Source organism: Panthera onca, chromosome D1 (assembly GCF_046562875.1).
Source record: "Panthera onca isolate mPanOnc1 chromosome D1, mPanOnc1 haplotype 2, whole genome shotgun sequence".
NCBI classification, from domain to species: domain Eukaryota; kingdom Metazoa; phylum Chordata; class Mammalia; order Carnivora; family Felidae; genus Panthera; species Panthera onca.
Genome location: NC_138348.1, coordinates 113,483,617 through 113,507,981, shown reverse-complemented (window position 1 = coordinate 113,507,981; position 24,365 = coordinate 113,483,617). Strand labels below are relative to the sequence as shown.

Below are 24,365 nucleotides of genomic sequence, written 5' to 3'. Positions count from 1 at the left end.
GTTATAAAAAAATATTGTATGGTTTATTTATAAAATTAATGTGGAAATAATAAATATGAATATTTTATGTTAAATAGGATTTAAACAGTCGGGCACAAGGTGAAGTTACGATTAGAGAAGCTTTACGTGAACTTGATCTTTGGGGAGTTGGAGCGGTATTTACATTGATTGATTATGAAGACAGCCAGAGTCGAACTATCAAGCTGATTAAAGACTGGAAAGACATCGTAAATCAAGTTGGAGATAATAGATGTCTTCTTCAGTCCTTAAAGGATTCTCCTTATTATAAGGGATTTGAAGATAAAGTGTCCATTTGGGAAAGAAAACTTGCAGAATTAGATGAATACCTGCAGAATTTAAATCATATTCAGAGGAAGTGGGTGTATTTGGAGCCCATATTTGGCCGTGGAGCATTGCCGAAAGAGCAGACACGCTTCAGCAGGGTTGATGAAGATTTTAGGTGAGCACGGCTACGTGGGGCAGAGACACACGCAGCAGCTTTTTATTCGTGTTGGGAGGTGCTTAACACGAGCCGATTACTTTTACGTTATGAGTGTCACCTGTGTCTTCAACCTCTTTCTCTTTTGGATCCTTGTAAGGGCTGTTTTCTCTCATTCAGCCATTTGCTTCTTGAACCGTGTTGATCTGACCTGTCTTTACCACGTGACCTGATACTAACAGTAATGTTACTACAGTAGGAGAGGAATCATAATAGTACTAATATGTAGCTACTGTTGCCAAAAGTAACACATTACTCTCCTGTTGTAAATTTGATGGGCATTTTTCACGCCTCATTTTACTTCATCTCTGACTAGTATTTAAAAGCATTGAGCATTTCTTGTTGGAGAGTTTTTTCCCTTGGCTTCTGGGGTACTGCAGGTGGTTTTCTGGCCGTCTGTCTGGGTCCTCTTCTAGTTTCTAGTCCTCAGGCCTCTCTGAACATCCAGCTGTGGACACTCCGCGGGATTTTGGTGCCGGGTCTCCTGTCAGTGTGTCACGCTCCATGGGTGGTCTCATCCCCTCTTCCGTCCTTGTCCACCTGTTGAGCCCTCCTTCTCTCCTGAGCCCCAGTGGTGTGGACACCCTCAGTGTGCCAAAAGCAGGTTCACAAGCTTATCCCTTTAGCTCAGGTCCTCTTCCCTGTGTCTTTCTCGCTAACTGACTGCTCAGAGTGGAATCATAGGGGTATTTGACCTCCCCCTGTACCTCCAAATCCAGTAGGTCACTGCATTTGTTGATTCTGACCTACTTTATGTCTTTATGTCTCTCCTGGTTTGCCTTTATTCTGAGCTACTTTTGTCGTCACTCCCTGGGTCCATGGCCTCACTTGAGTTTGTGCTCATCCTCAGCAGTGAGCCTCGTGTGTGACCGCCAGAGTGGTCTTGTGCTGGTGACTTGTTGTGGCCTGTTTCCTTGAATTCTTTATTAAACGTGTAGAGAGGTTTCCTGTTGTTCTGAGGATAGAGCATAGCCTCTCCTTGTCCATTTCCGCAGCCTTCTCTTGTGCATTCTGTTTGCTTTGGGGACGCCAGCCTTGACTTGCTCGAACATTTCGAGCCCTTCCCAGGATCTTTGCCAGAAGGTGCTCCCCTCCTGCTCACTGATGTCTTCTTTCTATTCACCATGCAGGCTCAGCCTCAATCACTTTCTCACAGAAGCTGTGGATTACGGATTGCCCCGTTAGCTGCCCTAAAATACTTTGTACTTTTCCTCATTAGTATATATCAATATTTTATTTAAATAATTCGAGAAAATTATTTAATATCTTTCTCACTGGACCATTATCTTTATGAGATAGGGCTAAATATTTGTTTAGAGAATGAATGAAATAAGCGAATTTGCAACATGGGAGGTTAAGAATGGTAATGGAGGGCACCTGGTGGGCTCATTCGGTGGAGCATGCAACTCTTGATCTCTGGGTCATGAGTTCGAGCCCCATGTTGGACGTAGAGCTTCCTTACAGGAGAAAAAATAATTAAAAAATGGTAATGGGACTTTACTAATTTTTGCCATTATTTCTTAGAAGAAACACAGTGATGTTTTGCTTTTATAGTAGCGTTACCTCTATTTTAAGTAGATAAAAAATAAATGTGTTAATATTTCTCTTTCAGTCAAAAACTGTTAAAATGGAGGTAAAAATAACTTTTTTTTCTTCTGTAGATCGATAATGAGTGACATCAAGAAAGACAATAGAGTCACAACATTAACGACTCACGCAGGAATCAGAAATTCGCTGCTAACCATACTCGATCAACTTCAAAGATGTCAGAAATCATTGAATGAATTTTTAGAGGCATGTTCTTTAAAAATATTTATGTAACAAGTTGTAAAGTACTTTATTAGTTATTTGAAAAGATAAGGCTATTCTTTTTGTTGTTATCAGGAAAAACGCTCAACGTTTCCAAGGTTTTATTTCATCGGTGACGATGACCTGTTGGAGATCCTGGGCCAGTCTACTAGCCCGTCAGTGATTCAGTCTCACCTCAGAAAGCTGTTCGCCGGTAAGAGCCAACACTCCTTCAACAGGTCCTGCATTTCACGTACCTTCCAGGCATAATGTTAGGCTCTGACGTAGGCTACTGAATAAAATGCCTGTCCTGCCCTCAGGAGGGATTTATATCTTGATGGGACAGGCAGCCTCGTGAGTTGGCCAGTCGATGGCCCTGGCTGCGGCTGACAGGTATGTGCTGTCGTGGCTCGTCTGTGGGACCCGTCGCTCACGTCTGTGGCGTCTCAAGGCTGACATCTAAGGGTGGATCTGAAGAAGACGTCGGTCTTAGCTGGAAGAAAGGTGTGAGGGCAGAAGGAATTGGCCGTGCGGAGGCCTGGGAGTGATGGGGAACATGCCTCTTCATTGTCGAGCTGAAGGTTTCCTGCCTGACGTCCAGGTGGAGGCACCCAGAAGGCAGTTCCTGAGAGCAGAGAGGTCTGGGACGGGGGTGGACAGTCGGGGGTCCACTGTGCGCTGGTAGTGGTTAAGCTGTGGGACTCGGTGAGGTTACCCGGTGACAGGCGTACGGTGATGGGACCCTGGGCTCCAGCAGTGTTGTCACTGTAGGCGGGTTATTGAATACCGAACGGTCTGCCAACGAAATAATGATTATTTTCTCAAAGCATTCCATTTGTGGAAGAGAGCTGTATTTTTCAAAATAACAAGAAAAAACTTTCATCGTGATCTTCACTTCTGATTAGGTATCAGTGAACTACAGGCCCACAGGCCAAATCCGGCTCACAGCCTGATTTATTTTATTTTATTATTTTATTTTATTATTATTTGTAACGTTTACTTACTTTTCGAGTGGGGGGCAGAGGATCTGAAGCAGGCTTCAAGCTCTACGCTGACCGCAGAGAGCCTGACGCGAGGCTCGAACCCATGCACCATGAGATCATCACCTGAGCCGAAGTCGGACGCCCAACCGACTGAGCCCCCCAGGCACCCTCACAGCCGGATAGTTGAAAGTAAAGTTTCGTTCGAACACGGCCATGCCCGTCGTGGTCCAGAGCCACTTTCGTGCTGCAAGCGCAGAGCAGAGAAGTTGCCCCAGGGAGGGCAGAGCTGTGAAAACCTAATGTATTGAGTTTCTGGTGCTTCACAGAAACATTTACTCACCAGTGTATGTGTGAAGCTTTCAGGTCCTTTATCTCAGCTGTGATTTGGGCTGTGGGAGGCTTGGAGAGAGCTCTTGGCATCAGCAGGCTCGCATCCAAACTCTGCCTCCACTCTCTCAGTGTCGTCTCTTACTGTCATTTTTCTAAAATGTTTATTAATTTTTGAGAGAGAGAGAGAGACAGAGCGTGAGTGGAGGAGGGTCAGAGAGAGAGGGAGACACAGAATCCGAAGCAGGCTCCAGGCTCTGAGCTGCCAGCACAGAGCCTGACGTGGGGCTCAAACCCACGAACCGTGAGATCATGACCTGAGCTGAAGTCAGACGCTCAACCGACTGAGCCCCCAAGGTGCCCCTTGTTTCCTGTTTTAAATTGGAAAGAATAACTTAGAGGGTTTTTCCTAAGATCAAAATTGGGTAATGTATTTAAGCTTTTGTTGTATACTGTAAAATAAAGTGTACAAATCTGGGGGAGGGAAGTCCCGTTTGCCCTCCCTCTTTCTTTTGTCTCTTGTATCCTGTTAGTGGAGTCAGCAGTATATGTTCTTTTCTTTTTTTAATGTTCATTTATTTATTTTGAGAGAGCACACATGCGAGTCGGGGAGGGGCAGACAGAGAGGGAGAGAGAATCCCAAGCAGGTTCTGCACTGTCAGCGTGGGGCCCTGTGTGGGGCTCGAACTCACAAACTGAGATCATGGCCTCGGCTGAAACCAAGAGTCAGATGCTTAACCGACTAAGCCCACATGCGCCCAGTCAGTGTGTGTTCTTACGCACCTGTTTGTGTCTGGCCTGTTGTGCTCATTAGAATGGTTGGGAGGTCCCTGCAGGTACGTTTTGTTCCTTTTCATCGTGGAGTAGTTTTCCAATGTTGGAGTGTGTCAGCTGTTCGTTCACTGGCTGGCGGGCATTTGGGGGCATTTGGGTTGTTGTCAATTTTTGGTTAGGAGAAGCCCTTCTGTTGTATAGGGGAATTAATATAATTGTCATATGTAATGCATATTATGAGGTGTATATTACGCATTCTGTGGTAATGATGTGTCTGGTTTAATAATGATATCTTTAATCTTTGTGCATTTCAAGTGTTCTTTTATATTATAGGTATTAACAGCGTGTGCTTTGATGAAGAATCAAAACATATAACTGCAATGAAATCTTTAGAGGGAGAAGTTGTACCTTTTAAAAATAAAGTTTTAATTTCAAATAATGTAGAGGTAAGTAATTCTTTTCCAACTATGAAAATAAAAAGAATTAACTGTATGAACTTTGTATCAAAAATAAATTAGTCAATTTGTAGGGTAAACTTTGGCCATTTAGGAAACTCCTCTTGTGTCTTAAAAAATAACAGGGCACCTGAGTGGCTCAGTTGGTTAAGTGCCCGACTCTTGACTTGGCTCAGGCCATGATCTCAAGGTTCATGAGATCGAACCTCATGCCGGGCTGTGTGCTGACAAGACTGTCTATTAATGTGAGCTCCTCAATTTACTAGCTGTGTGACTTAGAATCACAACTTTCCTGTCTATCAGATACTCATCTTACTATATGTTGCAAAGCCTGTTTATTAAAAATACGGCTTTGGGGCGCCTGGGTGGCTCAGTCGGTTAAGTGTCCGACTTTGGCTCAGGTCACGATCTCACAGTTCGTGAGTTCGAGCCCCGCGTTGGGCTTTGTCCTGACAGCTCAGAGCCTGGAGCCTGCTTCACATTCTGTGTCTCCCTCTCTCTCAGCCCCTTCCCTGCTCATGCTGTGTCTCTCTCTGTCTCAAAAATAAATAAACATTAAAAAAAATTTTTTAAAAATACGGCTTTATACCATATAGTGTTTGGAACATTAGTATTCAACAGGTACTTGTATAAGATGAGTTTTTTCAAGAGGTGGAATTAAAATTTCTTCTTGACTCTCACACTCCCAAAATGTGTTGTATGAGATGATTGTTTTATAAGATGATTTAGGTAAGCCTGAAACTAATGCATTTATGGAACGACTGTTGATTACTTGGTCCTGGAGCACTGGACGCAAACTGGGACATCTGACTGGTGTGCAGCGAATGCCAGACAGTGGTGGATTGCATCATACTGAACTGTAATCTTACATTCCACAATTATCTTCAAACTTGCAGTTGGGGCCCGTGGCTTATCCCACACTTAGCCGTATAGTTCAGCGACATGCCCGTTCCTGGTTAAGGCTCAGCATTTTATCGGATGTCGATTACACAAATGAGGTGATTGAAAGCACATGCTTGCTAGGTAGCTCCCATGTTTGTGCTTGGTAAAGAGGTGTGTTTCTGTTGTTTGCCCGCCCTTCCTTCCTCCCTCCCTCCCTCCCTCCCTCCCTCCCTTCCTTCCTTCCTTCCTTCCTTCGTGTTTATTTCAAGAGAATGACAGAAAGAGCACAAGCAGGGAAGGGACAGAGAAAAAGGGAAAGAGAACCCCAAGTGGGCTCTGTGCCATCAGCACAAAGCCTGACATGGGGATCGAGCCCATGTGCTGCGAGATCAAGACCTGAGTTAAAATTAAGAGTTGGATGCTTGAGTGACTGAGCCACCCAGGCGCCCCTGTTGTTGTTCTGTTGGGACCAGATGCATGGAGAGAGGAAGAGCTTCAGCGGGAGCCGCTGGCCAGAGCAGGTTTGCCAGCAGAGGAATGGTGGGGTCTGGAAGCCCTGACTGTGATGAGCAGAGCTATTGGTACCCTGGAGAGTACTCGAAAGATAAAAAAGTCTAGAACTTTAAGTCTAGAACTTAGAGCTATTTAGCATTGTAGATTTTGTACTCCTTTTATTGCACATATAGTTTCTTAAAGTGATCAGTAAACATTCACTGCTATTTTTATCAGTCTTTTTATGTTACCTTCCATTACCTTTTATTATTTTACCTACAATCAAGTGAAAAAAATGTGTTATTTTGACTCGGAAACAAAATTAGTTTTGTGTAAAGGAGCAGCGTAGCTCCCTGAGTAATAGACATCACCCTAATGATGCATTTCCTGTTTACATCACAGCCTTCTGAACATGGGCTCACCAGGAGAGCCTGAGCCCCGACACTTAGCCAGTCACTGTGGCCCTGATTTACTGGCCTATCTAGCTTGATTTCTTAGAATGATGAAACCATGGGGTTACGTTGCTCGTAGTACCGTCATTTGTAGAGTTGGTGATGGTGGCTGACTGCACTTGTATGGGTTTTCACGCTTAACCATGATCCCCAGAAGTGAAAAAATTGATTTCTTCCAATTATTTAAATCTTTCATTAATAAAATAAGTGTGTCCTGTAAGACGATTTTGGGAGTATGAGGGGCAGTAAGAAGTGGTAATCCTGCTTCCTGAAATAAATGAACAGGGTCACTCAACAGGGTAGGTGTTTGTTTTACGACTGCGTTTGTCATTGGTAATTCTGTTTCCAGACCTGGTTAAATGGTTTAGCCTTGGAAATGAAGCAGACATTGAAACAGTTGTTGGCGGAATGTGTCACTGCTGCACGCAGTCCTCCAGGTGCCGTGGACCCGTCCTTGTTCCCCTCACAGGTAAGCGGCCTCTGTCTGGGGCGGAGGGAGGCCAGGGCGTCACACGGCAGGCGGCTCTTCATCCGGCGGTTCGCACCGACCAGCTGCCTCGCTTCTGCGTGTTCGCTCCGTCAGCTGTGAGGTGTGCCGGGCGAGCTGCTTGGCGGCCACGTTCTCTTCCAGCCCCGTCAGCTTGCTGTCACTCAGATGCCTTCACACCGAAGGCATGCCGAGAGCCCAGCAGCACGGGCCGGTGGGGCATGAAGCGGGAGGGGGGTCAGTCACGTGGGAGTGCTCTGGTTCCCCGAAGACTAGCCCGTCGTTGATGGAGAGGCCCGGAACCCGCAACACTGTCCCTGCTGCTCCCGCGGGATCATCCCGGAGATGGGGCTGGCAGGAGGTTGGCGGGGTGTCGGTGCAGGTCAGAGATCCGGCCTGGGGCCTGAGCCAGAGTGCCGGCCGGCAGCTGGGAGCCAGGGTGCACACGCTCGCTGGTCACAGGAACGCCCACCTGAAACACCAGCCGTGGATCTGCATCGTGTGAAACGTGTTCCAGGTCTCACCCGAGCGTAGTGCTAAGACCCGCGCTCAGTGCCCTGCGTCGTTCAGGGCTTGCTTCCTGGCTGGCTGGGGCTCAGCCTCCAAGTGAAGGGCACCCGGGACTTAGTTCTTGGGGCCTGTGAAGGGCGGGCCTTGAGGTGTTCTCTGATCTCTCACAGGAAAATCTACCCTGCTCAGCGTTGGTTTCTTTCCACGCTGAAGCATGTGGTAGCTTTGGCACAAGTTTCATGTTGGTTCTTTTAAAGCGTGAGACCTTAGATAGGAATCTTGGAACATTGTAGATTCTTAGCCATTTTATCTTTCATTCTTTGGTGCTTTCTAGCCTTTTGAGTCAAACTAAAATATGTTTTAAAAATTCTCGTTAAGCTCTTAGAGAAAATTAAGAGTAATCAGCAACGAATAATAATGCCGTTGCAAAGTCAAAGGTAAGCTGCTGTGTTACTACTGAAAATGCTCCCTGTTCCTGTCGACTTCCAGGTAGGATTTAAGTGAACTTAGGCTAAAAGGCAAAAGGTGAACGACTCCACAGAAGTAAGGATTGCATAGCGATGGACTGGGAGAATGACCCTCGTGTGAGGAGATGCACGGGAGAGACGGGCAGAGGAAACCGGGCTGTACAATCAGAGCCCGCAGCTGACCTCAGGGCTCTCGAGCGGCCAGGTGACAGTATGGACGGTGGACACTGTGAATAGTTCATTGTCTCCGTGCAAACATGGACAAGTGCCAGTAGGAATCGTTCATTTTCAACACAAACCAAGTATTCTAGTGTCTTAGCAGTTAATGCTTAAAAAAATTTGTCTCAAGAGCATTTATGTAGGCGATTGAATGGTGCACCTGGGTTCATGTACCTGATGCAGGCTGTTAGGTACTCTTTTATTTATTCTCTTTGAGCTCTTCTTTTTTAAATTTAATTTATTGTTTTAATTTACATCCAAGTTAGTTAGCATATAGTGCAACAATGATTTCAGGGGTAGATTCCTTAATGCCTCTTACTTATTTAGCCCATCCCCCCCCCCCCCCGCCCCCATAATCCCTCCAGTAACCTCTGTTTGTTCTCCATATTTAAGAGTCTTTCATGTTTTGTCCCCCTCCCTGTTTTTATATTATTTTTGCTTCCCTTCCCTTATGTTCATCTGTTTTGTCTCTCAAAGTCCTCATATGAGTGAAGTCCTATGATATTTGTCTTTCTCTGACTGACTGATTTTGCTTAGCGTGATACCCTCCAGTTCCATCCATGTAGTTGCAAATGGCAAGATTTCATTTTTTTTGGTTGCCGAGTAATACTCCATTGTGTATATACCACATTTTTATCCATTCATCCATCGATGGACATTTGGGCTCTTTCCATACTTTGGCTATTGTCGATAGTGCTGCTGTAAACATGGGGGTGCACGTGTCCCTTCGAAAGAGCACACCTGTATCCTGTAGATAAATGCCTAGTAGCGCAATCGCTGGGTCACAGGGTAGTTCTATTTTTAGTTTTTTGAGGAACCTCCACACTGTTTTCCAGAGTGGCTGCACCATTTTGCATTCCCATGTTACATACTCTTCATTCACTTCTGTAAAGGCATTTTTGTAAGGACCTCAGGTAATGTAGACAAGGAACTTTCTGCTCTGGGAAGGAGACAGCATGCAGAGTGGAAAGAATCTCACAGACCTTGGTTCAAAAACTGCTTTTGTCAGCATACTCTGATTCTTCTAGGCACGCGTTAAGAGGGTATAATGATAGGAACATTGCCAACTTGTTTTGAAGGTTAAATTGTACAATGTTGGCAAAATACTGTCAGTGATGGTTACATTTTGGGCAATTAATAGCGTGAGTGCCTGTGCACATATGCTGATGGTAGCATGACTACAGGATTAGCCTGGACTGTATCTTGACTCCCTTTTTGTAGCGTCCTATGGAAATTGCATAGCAGGCTGCTAAAAGTTGAGATTATTGACGTGCGTTTATAATACAGAAATTCAGTGATGGTGTCTGAAAGGAGGGTCCTGTGTATGAGTACTAGTTTGGGGGTGGCAAGTGAACATTTTCATACGGAAATTCAAAGCAAAGTCTTTTCTCCAGAAGTAGATTTGGATCTTCTTAAATGTTTCTCCTTACACCTGATGAAAGACGCTAATGAGTTTGTCCTACAAATCTGGGGGGGGGGGGGGGTTGATTTTGCCCCAGACAGAATTACTCTTCCTTTAAAGAATGATATTTAATGCTGCATATACAATGATATTTATACAGTGTTTGATGATATGTGAATACCAGTAACACACAGCTTAGCCTGCTGTATTAAGTCATAAAATGTATACTGAGGTGACTAAATTTGATGACATATGATATTCATCTGGGTACTGAAAAGTATGTGCCAGAAAAACACTCTTCCATAGTAGTTGGTCAGCAGGTGTAGTGTTTTTATGTGATGATGTTTCATGTCTTTAGTTTCTGTGTTCATTTGGGAACTGTATCAAGGGGCGCCTGGGTGGCTCAGTCAGCTGGGCGTCCGACTTCAGCTCAGGTCATGATCTTGTGGTTTGTGGGTTCGGCCCTGTGCCGGGCTCTGTGCTGACAGCTCAGAGCAGCTCAGAGCCTGGAGTCTGCTTTGGATTCCATGTGTCGCTCTTTCTCTTCCCCTCCCCTGTTCGCACTCTGTCTCTCTCAAAAATAAACATTAAAAAAAAAAAAAACAAAAAACTGGGGTGCCTGGGTGGCTCAGTCGGTTAAGCGTCCGACTTCAGCTCAGGTCACGATCTCACACTCCGTGAGTTCGAGCCCCGCGTCGGGCTCTGGGCCGATGGCTCAGAGCCTGGAGCCTGCTTCCGATTCTGTGTCTCCCTCTCTCTCTGCCCCTCCCCCGTTCATGCTCTGTCTCTCTCTGTCTCAAAAATAAATGTTAAAAAAAAAATTAAAAAAAAAAACTGTATCAAAGAATTTGACTCTAAGTTTTCAAAGGTTAGCGTTTAAATGTATAATTGCTTTATCAGTAGCCGTGTTAGATTGCTACCGTTCCAGAAAGCCTTTCAACTAGCGTTACCATTTCATGTTTTATGTAGATATAAAGGTTCTGTCTTAATCCATACCTAGTTTCTATTTATGGGTGTTAGAATGAAAGATTACAACAACTTAATTTAAGATAAAATTTTGAGGGACTCCTGGGTGGCTCAGTCGGTCAAACGTCCAACTCTCGATTTAGGCTCGGGTCATAATCTCATAGTTCGTGAGTTCAAGCCCTGCGTCAGGCTCTGTGCTGACAGTGTAGAGCCTGCTTGGGATTCTCTCTTGCTTTCTTTCTCTCTCTCAAAATGAATAAATTAATTAATAAATTAATTTAAAAAGTTAGAATTTGGAAATTCGAGACTTCAGTAGTATACTGAGATTATTTTGGAACGCTAGAATATTACCATTTTACTAGATGGAACGCATCATACGCTGGTATCCTTGCATCCTTGAAAAGAAGCCATTTATAAAGGGGAGAGTGCAGAGAAGAAAGGGCAGATGTCTTGGGTTGCATGAGCTTGGTGGGTCTTAGGACGGAACCCAGCTGTGTGGGAGGGTCGTGGGAGGCGGGTCGGTGGTGGGCTTGGTGGCAGCACACGGTGCTTCCCTGTGGCCGTGCGGTCCCGTGCGGTTTGAGATGCCAGTGACACATGCCCATAGACCTTGCACGCGAGTGCAAATCCAGAAAAGTGTCTTCCCTTACATTTATGAAATATTTCTAGGTAAATTTACCTTGTAAAATATTTTTTCTCTTGATCCACTAGATACTGTGTTTGGCAGAGCAGATTAAGTTCACTGAAGATGTGGAAAATGCTATCCAAGACCATAGTCTTCATCAGATCGAAACCCAGCTGGTGACTAAGTTAGAGCACTATACTAGCATCGATACGAGTTCGGAGGATCCAGGGGGCACTGGTATGAACAATGTTCCATTTTTTTGCCTCCTTTTGGGTTACTGGAACTTTTTTTGTTACTTTATCTTATCTGTCGTGTTTCTGACTCTCAGCCATCTGTTTCAGAGGTTAGTTTAGGAATTACAATGTACATGCTTTAATATTGTACTTAGAATTGGTGATTCATTAAAACGAGTGTAGAAACCTTACCCCGTACTAATTTCCTCCTCCTCTTCTAGTTGTGTGGTAATTGTTTCATTTATTACATCTGCATACTCTGAAACCTCGAAGTTACATTGTTGCCTGTAAACATGGAGTGTATCTTTAAGGACCGGGAAGCACAGTCTGTTGTACTTAACTGGGTGCTCACCACTTCTGTCGCTCTGCCTCCGTCCTGATGCTCCAAGCTTCCTTCGGGTACTGTTTTCCTTCTCTTTGAAGGACATCCTTCAGCATTTCTTTTAGAGCAGGATTGCGGGCTGTGATTTCTTTCCTACAGATTTTCCTTCATTGGAGAATGTTTTAATTTCGTCTCTGCTGTCGTAAGTGAATTAGGATTGTTTTGGTTCTTTGCATGTTGTTTGTTTTTTTTTTTTTTAACTTTTTTTATGTTTATTTTTGAGACAGAGACAGAGATTGAGTAGGGAAGGGACAGAAAGAGAGGGAGACACAGATTCCAAAGCAGGCTCCAGGCTCTGAGCTGTCAGCACAGAGCCCAACGCGGGGCTCCAGCCCATGAACCATGAGATCATGACCTGAACCAAAGTTGGAGACAACCGAGTGAGCACCCCAGGCGCCCCTATTCTTTGCATGTTGAATGATGTGGGATGATACCCTGGACGTTTTCAACATTGTGTTATGAGCGTCTGGGTCTTGTCAGTCCTTGAGACAGTGTTGATATTTTCTGTTAGCAGTAGATGTTGGGTTCGGGCCCCACGTGCCAGCCAGCCTTCTGAGGTTTGTGGTTCTGATGCCAGTTCTCTTTCCAGAGTCTCTGAGTCATGTGTAAGATGTCAGATCACTATGCTGTGCTCCTGAATCGGTCACAACACCATAAATCAACTGTACTTCAAAAATGAAGCCTTTGCAGCACTGTTGAGATGGGCTTCACGTGTGCGCCATCTAGCGGCCAGTTCTCAGAGTGCCTGCTTTGATGGTTAGGGTGCCATCTGCGTTGCTTGGGGGTGAGCCCAGCAATCCTAAACAAGTTTCCAGGGTCATTTTCCCATTCCTCCATCTCCATGCTCTTCATAGCACTTGGTGGTTTTCTTGGGCTCCTTTTCTCTTCTCCTGGCCAGAAAGCTGGGGTTTCCTGTGCCCCGACCTGCTCACTTTCTGTGACTGTGTCTGTGTCCTGGGGCAGTTGGTGGCAGAAGAGAGAGGAGGAGAGCACGTGGGGTTTGTCCTAGTCTCCAGGGATCCCAGGTTCTGTGATTTCAGAGGAAGGTTCCCTTCCCTCAGGGTTTTAGCCCCTCGGTCTCCGGGGCTAGTGCTATAGCCCCCAACAGATTCCTTGTCTGTTCCTCACGCCTGAGCCCCGGGCCCTCCCCGGGAGTCTGCCTGACTGCACCAGTCCGGGTTTCTGGCTGCATTGGCCCAGGCCTGGGGAGCCCAGAGAGATCAAAAGAAAAGGGTAAATCCGCCACTGGTTTGGTGACACGTCTAATTCTGATCTTCCCCAGTTGGCCTGATACTCTTTGCTTTTCAGACTCCGAAGTAGCAGCTGAGTGCCCATTGTGCGTGTCTTATACTTGTGTTCACAGGGAAAAGCCGGATGGGGTGTGCTTGCTTCTGGTGTAAGGGACCGCAGCCCACTCTCACTGAATTTGATGTCCTATTCTTCGCAGGAGAATTCTTATTTCTGACTGGTGGATTTGACATCGGTTTAATTTGTTACATTATTGTGTCATTCATTTGTATCATGAAATTAACATTTAGATTCATTTTGAAGCTCTGTGTATGTACGTACTGAGTACAGAAATCTCAGGCTAACATTTTCTCCAAACATTTTACTTTGCATACAGAGTCTGGCATTCTGGAGCTTAAACTTAAAGCACTGATTCTTGATATCATTCATAACATTGATGTGGTAAAGCATTTAAACCAAGTTCAGGTTCATACAACTGAAGACTGGGCCTGGAAAAAACAAGTCAGATTTTATATGAAAAATGATCATACTTGTTATATTCAAATGGTGGATTGTGAACTTCAGTACACTTATGAGTACCAGGTATGACTCGTGGCAAAAGTGTTTCATTTTTTCAATTAAAAATTATTTATTTTAACGGAAATTTGCTGTTGTATGAAAGAATTTTATTTTAGTCCTAATTTTGAAGAATATATTTGTCTGTGACTGTTTTTTTCTGTTTCATCATAACTAAGAAGACGTTATGTTGGAGAAATATTGGCAGAAAATCTAAAATAGTGGCGGGGTTGTACTGCATTGCGACAGAAGCCGGGCTCTCCCTTCAATCTGGGAAGGGTGGAAGACCGATCCCACGGAAGGAGCCTGGCCGGGCCCCACGCGAGGCCGTGGTTAGCACCGTCTCACTTGCCGAGTGTTTTCAGTCTGTGCCATAGGAGAATTTCCAAACAGACAGACAACCTAGCTCATGGAATCTGTTCTCAAAACACCCCGCTGCATCCTCTCTGCATTTCCCATCACGAGTCAGTCTTCGGAATATATCTGACAGTTGGGTTAATAAGTGCACGTCAGGAGAGTTGCCAGCTGGCTCCTTCAAGAAGGGAATGTATTTGGAGACCATGTCTGTGTCTTCCGCCGTTGAAGAAAAGCCCTATAAACAGCAACTGGGATTGGTTCTATTTTCCCGAAGACTTAGGAGAAATTTTGAGACCTCTTTGATGGGATAAAATTAGTAATTTCACGAGGCATTTTTCAAAATAATAATGTTGGAGTTCCAAAGTTGTTCTGACTTAAAAAGATAATAAGATTCAGGGAAATAATTTACACGAATTTTAAAATACAAAATAGGATAATTATTGTTATCATATAGTTTTGGATTTTTTCGCCTTAGCAGTATGTCTGTACCATTATCAAGAACCGGAGAGAATGTTTGGAAAACCTAACTGTATGTTAATTGAGGAAGGCATAAACCACATGCCTGAGATTAATTAAGTTTAGTTTTTACCGCTGTGCGCTTTTAAAAAGTTTCTTTCCTTAAAAAAGTATTTCGGGTATTTTTCTCTGTTAACAGCTTTTTAGCTAGTGCCACAAGGACACGTGTGGGACGTTGAGTACAGCGTGAGCATTCACCCTTTCCCTCTCCCTCGTGTAGGGCAATGCTCCCAAGCTGGTCTACACGCCGCTGACGGACAAGTGCTACCTGACGCTGACGCAGGCCATGAAGATGGGCCTGGGCGGGAACCCGTACGGGCCGGCGGGCACGGGGAAGACCGAGTCGGTGAAGGCCCTGGGCGGACTTCTCGGGAGACAAGTCTTAGTTTTTAATTGTGATGAGGTAGAGGAAATCATTCGCAAACTAGATAGTAGTGTGTTAGTTATGAGTCTGGGTTAGTTTTCACGTCCTTACATATGAAATACTCTATCTTGAGATCACTTTGCTTTTGGGTAGCTTGAAAACAGAATTTGTTTTGTTTGAAAAGCAACATGGAGAAAGGCTGCAGATAATGTACAGTCCGAACTTTTCTAGAGAGAACTATTGCAAATAATTTTAAATACAGAATGAAGATTTGAGGGTGCAGAAATGCTTATTATAGGAAGGAAAAGAGTGAACAGAAAAGAGAAAAAAGTAAACTAATTTTGAAATTACTGTTTTTAGAACATTTTGTGTAGGATTTCTATTTTAACATAATAGCTAAGAATCCTGTATCTATTTAGTTCTGTGTCCTTCGCAGAACACTTGTACATGAGTTCCTTTGTTTATTCTTTGAGACCCCCTCGGAAAGTGTAGCTATTGAACCTGTGCGAAGAAGAGAGAGAGATTAGTGAAATGATGACCTGCTCACTAAGTGACCAAGTATTCAGTTATTTTTAGAGATCTTCGTTAGTTTTTAACGGATGTAATTTTTGTTGTAATTTTTTAGGGCATCGATGTGAAGTCAATGGGACGGATTTTTGTTGGTTTGGTGAAGTGTGGGGCCTGGGGTTGTTTTGATGAGTTCAATAGACTGGAGGAGTCTGTGCTGTCGGCAGTGTCCATGCAAATCCAGACCATCCAGGATGCCCTGAAGAACCACAGAACCGTGTGCGAGCTGCTTGGCAAGGAGGTATAGCACGTGTTGGGAACTGAAAGAGTTGAAGTATTCTGTGAGACTGCACATTACTCACACTCAGGCAAACGCTCTGTCTTTATCTCTCCTGGCATCCCTGCTTCTGACTTGTTTGTTAAACCTTTTTGCCCATGAATCATCCGAGGTTTCTCACCCTATTTTGGTCGCACCTCAGACTTTGAGTGCTGCGTGTTTGTGGGAATGCTGCTAGCGTTTACTGGGCACTTACCCTGGGCTGGCACCCTCGTGCTCCTGTGTATGCTCTCACTTCATGCTGGTAACTCTTCCACATGGGTACTGTTGTGCTTTTCTTCTTTATGGTTGGGGAAGCAGAGCTTGGTGAGTCGGGAGTAAGCAGTGGGGCTGCGAATTGAACTTGGGTCTAATTTGGAAGCGCATGTTTTTAATCACTAGTCTTTTTTTTTTTAAGATTTTTTAAAATGTTCATTTATTTTTGATAGAGACCATGAGTGGGAGAGGGGCAGAGAGTGAGAGAGGGAGACACAGAATCTGAAGCAGGTTCCAGGTTCTGAGCTGTCAGCACAGAGCCCGATGCAGGCTCAAACCCATGAACCATGAGATCGTGACTTGAGCCGAAGTCGGACGCTTAACCGACTGAGCCACCCAGGTGCCCCTTTAATTACTACTCTGTATGCATCTTAGAACAGTAAGCACTTAGCTGTTTTTCTGTTCCTCACTTTTCCCCAGAGGAGATCCACACTCAAGTCAGGAGAGCGTGAGCATCTGTGTATGGAAGTGTAGCGCTGACAACACTGGAAGTTAGCTGTGAAGTTACCCGCTGAGCCACATAGTGTCTTCGCAGCACAGGTCTCTCAGGGCAGGGCAAGGAAGGAAGAGCGGTTCTCATTTAGTAACAGCTTACTCACGTGTTGCTTCAACTCTCCATGAGGAAACGAGAAGCTATTACGTTTCTACCTTTGTGCCATCACAGTTGACTTTCTTCCATGCTGAGTGCGTTTTCTCCTCTCCTGCTCTTACAAAGAAAGGGTTGTCCTTGTTCCCGGTCCACACTAACCTGCCCACTTGCCGGGGCCGTGTCCCTGTGTCCTCTGTATTGAGGACTTAGCCCTCCCTCCTCTGCCCGCTCGTCACTGGCCTTTAACACCACTGCATCTTGTCCTCTTTAATAATGTATGTCGTGTAATAATACTATAATATTTGATGTAATGAACACACAAGCAGACCTTCCCCTCACTTACCTGTCCATTCATTGCTCTTGCTCTTTTGTCTCCTTTATGGCCAGATTTTCTTACTCCAGGTGTTTCTACCTAATTGCCCATTCACTGTCTACACTCTGATTTCGCTTTAAGTGTGCTGTGGAAAACGCTCCTGCTAGGTGCTCTCATGATACGCTGCCCTGCCCTGCCCTGCCTGGCCACAGCCTCGATCATACCGTGATTGCTCGTAGACTGTGAGCTGCAGGAGGACAGAAACTGTTACTTACTTTAGGTCAGAGTTATGTTGTCTCCCGATACAAGGAGGCTCGTGGTAAACACAGACAGGAGCAGATGGGCAAGCGAGTCACCACCTCCGAAATTCCGGCCTCACAGAACTGATTATAAAGGGCCTCCGCAAATGCCGTTGTTCCTAAGGCGGTTATTGTATGTCGAGCAGGGAGATCCTTAGCTCGTTAGCGTTTACCTTTTGCCGAGTTCTAAGATCTGTGTGTCGAAGTATGCACAATAAAATTCTGTTGGCAGTGTATTTTATATTTATAGTTACAGATACTTGGTGCCCATATTGTAAATTAATATTTCAGGTGGAAATCAATTCAAATTCTGGGATTTTTATCACCATGAATCCTGCTGGAAAAGGTTACGGAGGAAGACAGAAGCTGCCTGATAATCTTAAACAGCTTTTCAGGCCGGTTGCCATGTCCCGCCCAGACAACGAGCTTATCGCTGAGGTCATTCTCTATTCGGAGGGCTTCAAAGAGGCCAAAGTCCTGGGCAGAAAACTGGTAGCTATCTTCAATCTATCTAGGTGAGTTTTCCTGTGTTAAATATTTTTATAATTTTTGGTTCCGATGATTGATTATGACCATTTTTCACGTTTGTCAGTGATTTTCATATTGGCGATTGTATTGCACTTAAGGTGTCAATAGGGAAGATTTTAGTTTGAATAAGGACACATCTCACTGAAAACTACTTGTTCCTTCAATGCTATCAATTTGATCTGACTTCCTTTCTGCAAAAATATCTTCACTGGGGCGCTCCAGCTAAATGATGCTAATTGAACAAATCAGCAGACTCCTTAAAACCTGTCCTTTGGAGGGAGTCCTCCAGTTTTTCTCGTGTCGTATTTCTAGTAATAGCGGTGGGCTTCTGGCTTCTCTGGGCATCCTAACATTCTGTTCACGTTACTTACGAGAGAACTGGAGTGCCAGAAACCGAGGGCCACAGGGCTGGAGTACAGAGTTTAGGAGTAAAGGTGATAGGCACTTGTCATTTAGTGTCTTCATGAAGGTGATTGGCCAGGTCATGACATGGTTGTCCTGATCCTTGGGAGTCATCCGTCTTCAACACTTTTCTGGAGTGATCGTTTTCTGTGATGGTTCCTTTATATAGATTAATGGAGTATCAGTACCCATTTCTATGTGTCAGTGGTTACCTCTTCAAATACAATGAAAAAGTAATTTCTGGCTGTCAGTGCTTTGTGATTTCCATATCTCTTTAAGGGAACTTTTGACGCCTCAGCAGCATTACGACTGGGGTCTGAGAGCCTTGAAGACGGTTCTTCGAGGAAGCGGAGGCCTTCTTAGACAGCTGCAGAGAGCCGGCGGGAAACACAAAGGTAAGGTCTGCGATTCAGATGCGATCTTAGTTTTTAAAATAAACTTTAATTTGGAATAGTTTTAGATTTATGGAAAAGCTATAAATACGGTAAAGATGGTTTTGAAAACCTGGCCCCGTTTCTCCTGTTGTTAACATCTTACGTTAGTGTGCTACATTTATTGCAACTAGTGGACCGATATTGATAGGTTATTTTTTCAGCAAAGTCCATACTTCATTCACGTTTTCTCTAGTTCTTACCCAGTGTCCTTAACTTTTAAATGTGCATTAGATACTAAATAGTTGTGATATATAGAAGAATCATCTAGTCCACTTCTCTGCCTTTGATGTGTGGTAGAATCACCTAGAAGCTTGTTAAAACACTGGTGTTGGACCCTTACTCCCAGCTTCCTGATTCTGTAGGTCTGGAGCAGAGCCTGAGAATTTCACTGGTCTGAAAATGAGAACAGAAACCATAGAAACACATAAGGATTTTCTTTTTTTCTTTTTTTTCTTTTTTCGAGTTTATTATTTGAGAGTGAGAGTGTGTGTGAGCAGGGAAGAGGCAGAGAGAGAGGGAGAGAGAGAGAATCCTAAGCAGGCTCCATGCTGTCAGCACAGAGCCCGACACGGGGCTCGAACTCACAAAATGTGAGATCATAACTTGAGCTGAAACCAAGAGTTGGATGCTCAACCAACTGAGCCAACCAGGGGCTCTGGGATGATTTTCTCTTTCAAAGAGACAGTATACCAAACAAAATTGCCCTTTAAAAAATCTTAAGATTACCAAAAAAAAAAAAACCCTTTTAGCCTTAAAATAATTTTACAGTGAAGTTGCAAAGGTAGCATCCCATTGTTTCGTCTTATTTACTGTGGTACATTTGTCTATACTTGGAAACTGAGACTCGTGTATTAATATTAACTAACGTCCAGACTTGATGTGGATTTCACCCGTTTAATCATTAATGTCCTCTTTGTGTTTGAGGATCAGATCTAGGGTGCATTTAGTCATCATGTCTCCTTAGTCTCCTCGGCCCTGTGACTGTTTCCCCTTGTGTTTTGTTTCCATGACCCTCGCATTCTTTAAGACTACTGGTCACATGTCATGTAGAGTCTTCCTCAGTCTGGGTTTTTTTGTGATGTTTTTCTCATGATTAGAACTGGTTGTCCACATTTGGAAGGAAGAGCAGAGAGTGAAGGGCCTGTCACATCACATCACATCCTATCAGTGGGTACACAATGACCACATGCCGTCATTGGTGATGTTCACCTTCATTGAGTATTGTGGTGGTATTTGCCAGGTTTCTCCAGTGTGATAGTAACTGTACAGTTACTGTTTCCCACTTTCCCTCCCGTACTCTTTTTTTTTTTTTATTTTTTTTTTTAATTTTTTTTTTTGGGACAGAGAGAGACAGAGCATGAATGGGGGAGGGGCAGAGAGAGAGGGAGACACAGAATCGGAAACAGGCTCCAGGCTCCGAGCCATCAGCCCAGAGCCTGACGCGGGGCTCGAACTCACGGACCGCGAGATCGTGACCTGGCTGAAGTCGGACGCTTAACCGACTGCGCCACCCAGGCGCCCCATCCCTCCCGTACTCTTTAGAAGCTGGTTACTGAGTGTGGCTCACCTTCTAAGTGGGGTGGCAAGGACTAAACTTGATCCTTTAGTGCAAGGAGTATTTGAGAATATTATTTGAAACTCTTCTGTAAGTAAGATTTGTCTCTTCCCTATTTATGTATTTATTAAATCATCTATTTGCATCAGTTTGAACTCATGATATTTTATTATACTTTACCACCTTTTTTTCCCATTTACATAAAATAAATTATTCCCCCTCACTCATGGATGTGTGCTTTCATGAAAGGCTAAATTTTCAGCTCTTCAGATGCCAGTAAAACTAAGTTAAAACACTGAAAAATAAGACAACATAGAAAAAGGGACCATGTGAAATTATCTATTTGGACTTAAAATGATCAAAGTCTACATATTAGAAAAGGAAGTTGCTTTAGCTTTATTATTGGGTTGGCATTTGCCAGGGAAGATAGTCATTTGGTGAGTTGCTTAAATTACTGTTTTTCTGTTGTCTGTCTCTGCTGATTGTTAAGAAATGTTGAAACCATACCTGTAGTAATCAAAATGGCTTATTAACGAGTTCAGTGCTTAAACTCCAGTATGGCCATGCCTCTTTGCCTACACTTAAATATGGGAATATTAAGCAATTTTGGAGAAATATCGGACTAAAAGATAGTTTCTTGCCTTCATAGATATGTGTTATCAATCTGCAGCTAATTATTATCCTTGAAAAAATAAGAATCTAACAATGATATTAGCATTTGTATTTGTTTAAGGGATGGATTTGTGAACAGTTCTGAGTAAGGCTGATTAAAAATTATTGCTCAGTTTGTTAGTTGTTAGTCTCGGGACTTAATATCTCTGGGGTGGGGGGGGCTGTTCTGGTATATTTGGAGGCACCTGAGTCTGGAATGCATTGGTCTGGGTGTGAATCCCAGCTCTAATACTGCTGTGCCTTCGCAGGTATATTGCTTGATCCCTTAGAGATTCGTTATTCTCATATATGAAATCAGAGTAAAAATGGCAATACCCCCTTACTTGATGCAGTTATTATAAGGATCACATACAAATGGTAAAGTTTTATACAAATATAAGTGATCGTGATTTTTATTATTGATTAAAGTCTGGCAATGCTGGGACTTAAATTCTGCGGAAGAGAGTCCCGAGCTGTACCTAGGGATCTTTATTTCTCAGCAGACAAGACAGTAAGTAAGGTGGGCATGCCAGTTCCTGTGGTAGCATGTGGCTTTAACTGTTTCTAGGTTCTTGCACATCTATGTTGTAACTAATAATGCGTATCACAGTTCTCAACGACTGTTTTACAGTCACTGAAACTTTCTGAAGCCAGTAACTAACCATTTTAAAATGAAACTTTTTCTCTAGTTGATGAAAGTCATATTGTGGTACAAGCATTGAGGCTTAATACAATGTCAAAGTTTACATTTGCTGATTGCACACGGTTTGATGCACTGATTAAAGATGTATTTCCTGGGATCGACTTTAAAGAAGTAGAATATGATGAGCTCAGGTCTGCGTTACAGCATGTCTTCGAGGAAGCCGATTATGAAATCATACCAAATCAGGTACCTGTCAAGAATATTTTATAATATGTTGATCCTTTCTTCTGGCTACTTCCTTATTAATAATCTTTATCTTTTATCTGTCCATTTTATTTTATTGTTTTTAAAAAATTTTTTTAATGTTTCTTTATTTTTGAGACAGAGACAGATGGAGCATGAACAGGGGAGGGTCAGAGAGAGAGGGAGACACAGAATCCAAAGCAGACTCGGGGCTCCAGGCTCCAGGCTGTCAGCACAGAGCCTCACACGGGGCTTGAACTCACAGACCGTGAGATTGTGACCTGAGCTGAAGTCGGACGCTCAACTGACTGAGCCACCCAGGCGCCCCTTATCTGTCCATTTTAATCTTGCTAACTCGGGGAAGCCTTCCCTGATCTTTGAGTCCACATTAGGTTTCCTTGCTGAGTATTTTCATTACTTCTTTATGTGTACTTATTAATGCTTAATTGTATGTTTGACTAATACTGATTTTCCCCACCAGATAATAGTGTTCATGGAAGGTGGAATCCATGTCTCTTTTTGCTCAGTATTTTACTCCTAGTGCCTGTTACAGAGCCTGGCACATAATAAGTCATTATTATAACGTTTGTTTATTTTTGAGAGACAGAGACTGAGTGCGAGTGGGGGAGGGGCAGAGAGAGAGGGAGACACAGAATCCAAAGCAGGCTCCAGGCTCCGAGCTGTCAGCATAGAGCCTGGTATGGGGTTCGAACTCACGAACTGTGAGATCATGACCTGAGCAGAAGTTGGGCATTTAACTGACTGAGCCACCCAGGTACCCCTACATTTTTTTTTTTTTTTAATGTTTATTCAGTTTTGAGAGAGAGAGAGAGAGAGAGCGAGAGAGAGAGAGAGAGAGAGACAGAGCATGAGCAGGGGAGGGGCAGAGAGAGTGAGAGAGGGACACACAGAATCTGAAGCAGGCTCCAGGCTCCGAACTGTCAGCACAGAGCCCGACGTGGGACTCGAACCCACAAACTGTGAGATTATGACGTGAGCTGAAGTTGGACGCTTAACTGACTCACCCACCAGGTGCCCCAGCCTGGCATATAATAGACCATCATGCATATTTTTTGATAATTGATTACATTACTTTTGATGTTTTACTTTGATGATTTCTTAGGAGAAATTCTTTTTAGTAGCTTTTGTATGTAGTGCAAGTGTGTGTTCAAAATGAACATTTTTCCCTCAGGTTTTATCTCCCCCTTTTTTTTTTTTTTTTTTGAGAGATACAGGACATAAATGAATGCATCAGCAAGTGAATAAAATAATGAATATATTTCAATGTATGAGTGAAGAAAATAATGAACATATTGTATTGTCCAATGACTTGGGAAGCATACTTGTTTCTTTTAAAGAAATACTGGATTTAAAGATGACACTGCAAATGTGTTCAGATTTATTTAGGTGTACTCTTATTTAAGGCTGTATGTTACACTGAAGAAATCAAAGACTTAATTTTATGTGTTTGGAATAAGACAGTTGTTAGAGAGTGAGAACAGGACTGCGCATGATTACGTTCTATTAGTCATATTCAAACATGTCTCCTTTCTACTAGATCAAGAAGGCTTTAGAATTGTATGAGCAGTTACGCCAGAGGATGGGAGTGGTCATTGTTGGTCCAAGTGGTGCTGGAAAGTCAACCCTTTGGAGGATGTTAAGGGCAGCACTTTGTAGAATTGGCAGAGTGGTGAAACAGTACACCATGAACCCCAAAGCCATGCCTAGACATCAGCTGTTAGGCCACATTGACATGGACACACGGGAATGGTCGGACGGTGTTTTGACAAACAGCGCTCGCCAAGTCGTTCGGGAACCTCAAGGTTGGTCTCTGTCCCGTGACTCCTTGTTCTACTTCATGATTTTTAGAGGATGATAGAATTGTCTTTACTGCTGTCCCTCTCAAGTCTTACATGTGACCATAAACTGCCTTGTGAACGATGTTGTTTGGTATTTTATTTCAGAGGGACCCAACATGTGCTGTCATGTTGATCTCCACACTATAGGAGCTTCCGTTAGAATAGAAACTCAGAGTAGTCTGGGTGACGTGTGATTCACAACTACATTAATATACTGAAAAAAATATAAAATCTTTGCTGGGTTGATGCATTACTTAGTGCCTCATAAATAAGCAAGATGACAAATTTTTATTTGGGGTTAAAATTGGTTGTGTGTGTGTATGTGAACACTTTTCACTCATTAATTTCAATACAGTGCTTTGAATAATTTTGAAAAATTAAGTCGTAAAACTGTAGACTTCGTGGTCTCAAATGTCTGGCTTGATCTTTAAATTTTTTTTTTTTTTTAATGTTTATTTATTTTTGAGACAGAGACAAAGCATGAACGGGGGAGGGGCAGAGAGAGAGGGAGACACAGAATCGGAAGCAGGCTCCAGGCTCTGAGCCATCAGCCCAGAGCCCAACGCGGGGCTCGAACCCACGGACCGCGAGATCGTGACCTGAGCCGAAGTCGGACGCTCAACCGACTGAGCCACCCAGGCGCCCCTGTCTGGCTTGATCTTTAAAAGAATTTTTGGCCAGGGTCTGAGAAGACTCTCCAGTTTTTGTTAGATTGTAATTAACAGTTGTTTTTCTAAGCCCATGAGCGAAACGTTTAGAATTCTGTG

At 43.7% G+C, this 24,365-nt stretch overlaps 1 protein-coding gene across 5 annotated transcripts in view; it reads left to right on the top strand.

The window, feature by feature from the left end:
* The window catches only part of DYNC2H1 (dynein cytoplasmic 2 heavy chain 1), a 343,887-nt gene that overhangs the window by 45,791 nt on the left and 273,731 nt on the right, over positions 1–24,365 (top strand). For all 5 annotated transcript variants that reach the window (XM_078432668.2, XM_078432669.2, XM_078432667.2 and 2 more), the window contains exons 26-38: positions 78–460; positions 2,161–2,293; positions 2,384–2,501; positions 4,705–4,817; positions 7,002–7,121; positions 11,415–11,565; positions 13,568–13,773; positions 14,840–15,022; positions 15,609–15,791; positions 17,575–17,798; positions 18,493–18,608; positions 21,543–21,742; positions 23,298–23,562. In XM_078432668.2, coding sequence (XP_078288794.2) covers positions 78–460; positions 2,161–2,293; positions 2,384–2,501; positions 4,705–4,817; positions 7,002–7,121; positions 11,415–11,565; positions 13,568–13,773; positions 14,840–15,022; positions 15,609–15,791; positions 17,575–17,798; positions 18,493–18,608; positions 21,543–21,742; positions 23,298–23,562 — 2,395 coding nt within the window. The remainder of the gene's footprint in view (positions 1–77; positions 461–2,160; positions 2,294–2,383; positions 2,502–4,704; positions 4,818–7,001; positions 7,122–11,414; positions 11,566–13,567; positions 13,774–14,839; positions 15,023–15,608; positions 15,792–17,574; positions 17,799–18,492; positions 18,609–21,542; positions 21,743–23,297; positions 23,563–24,365) is intronic.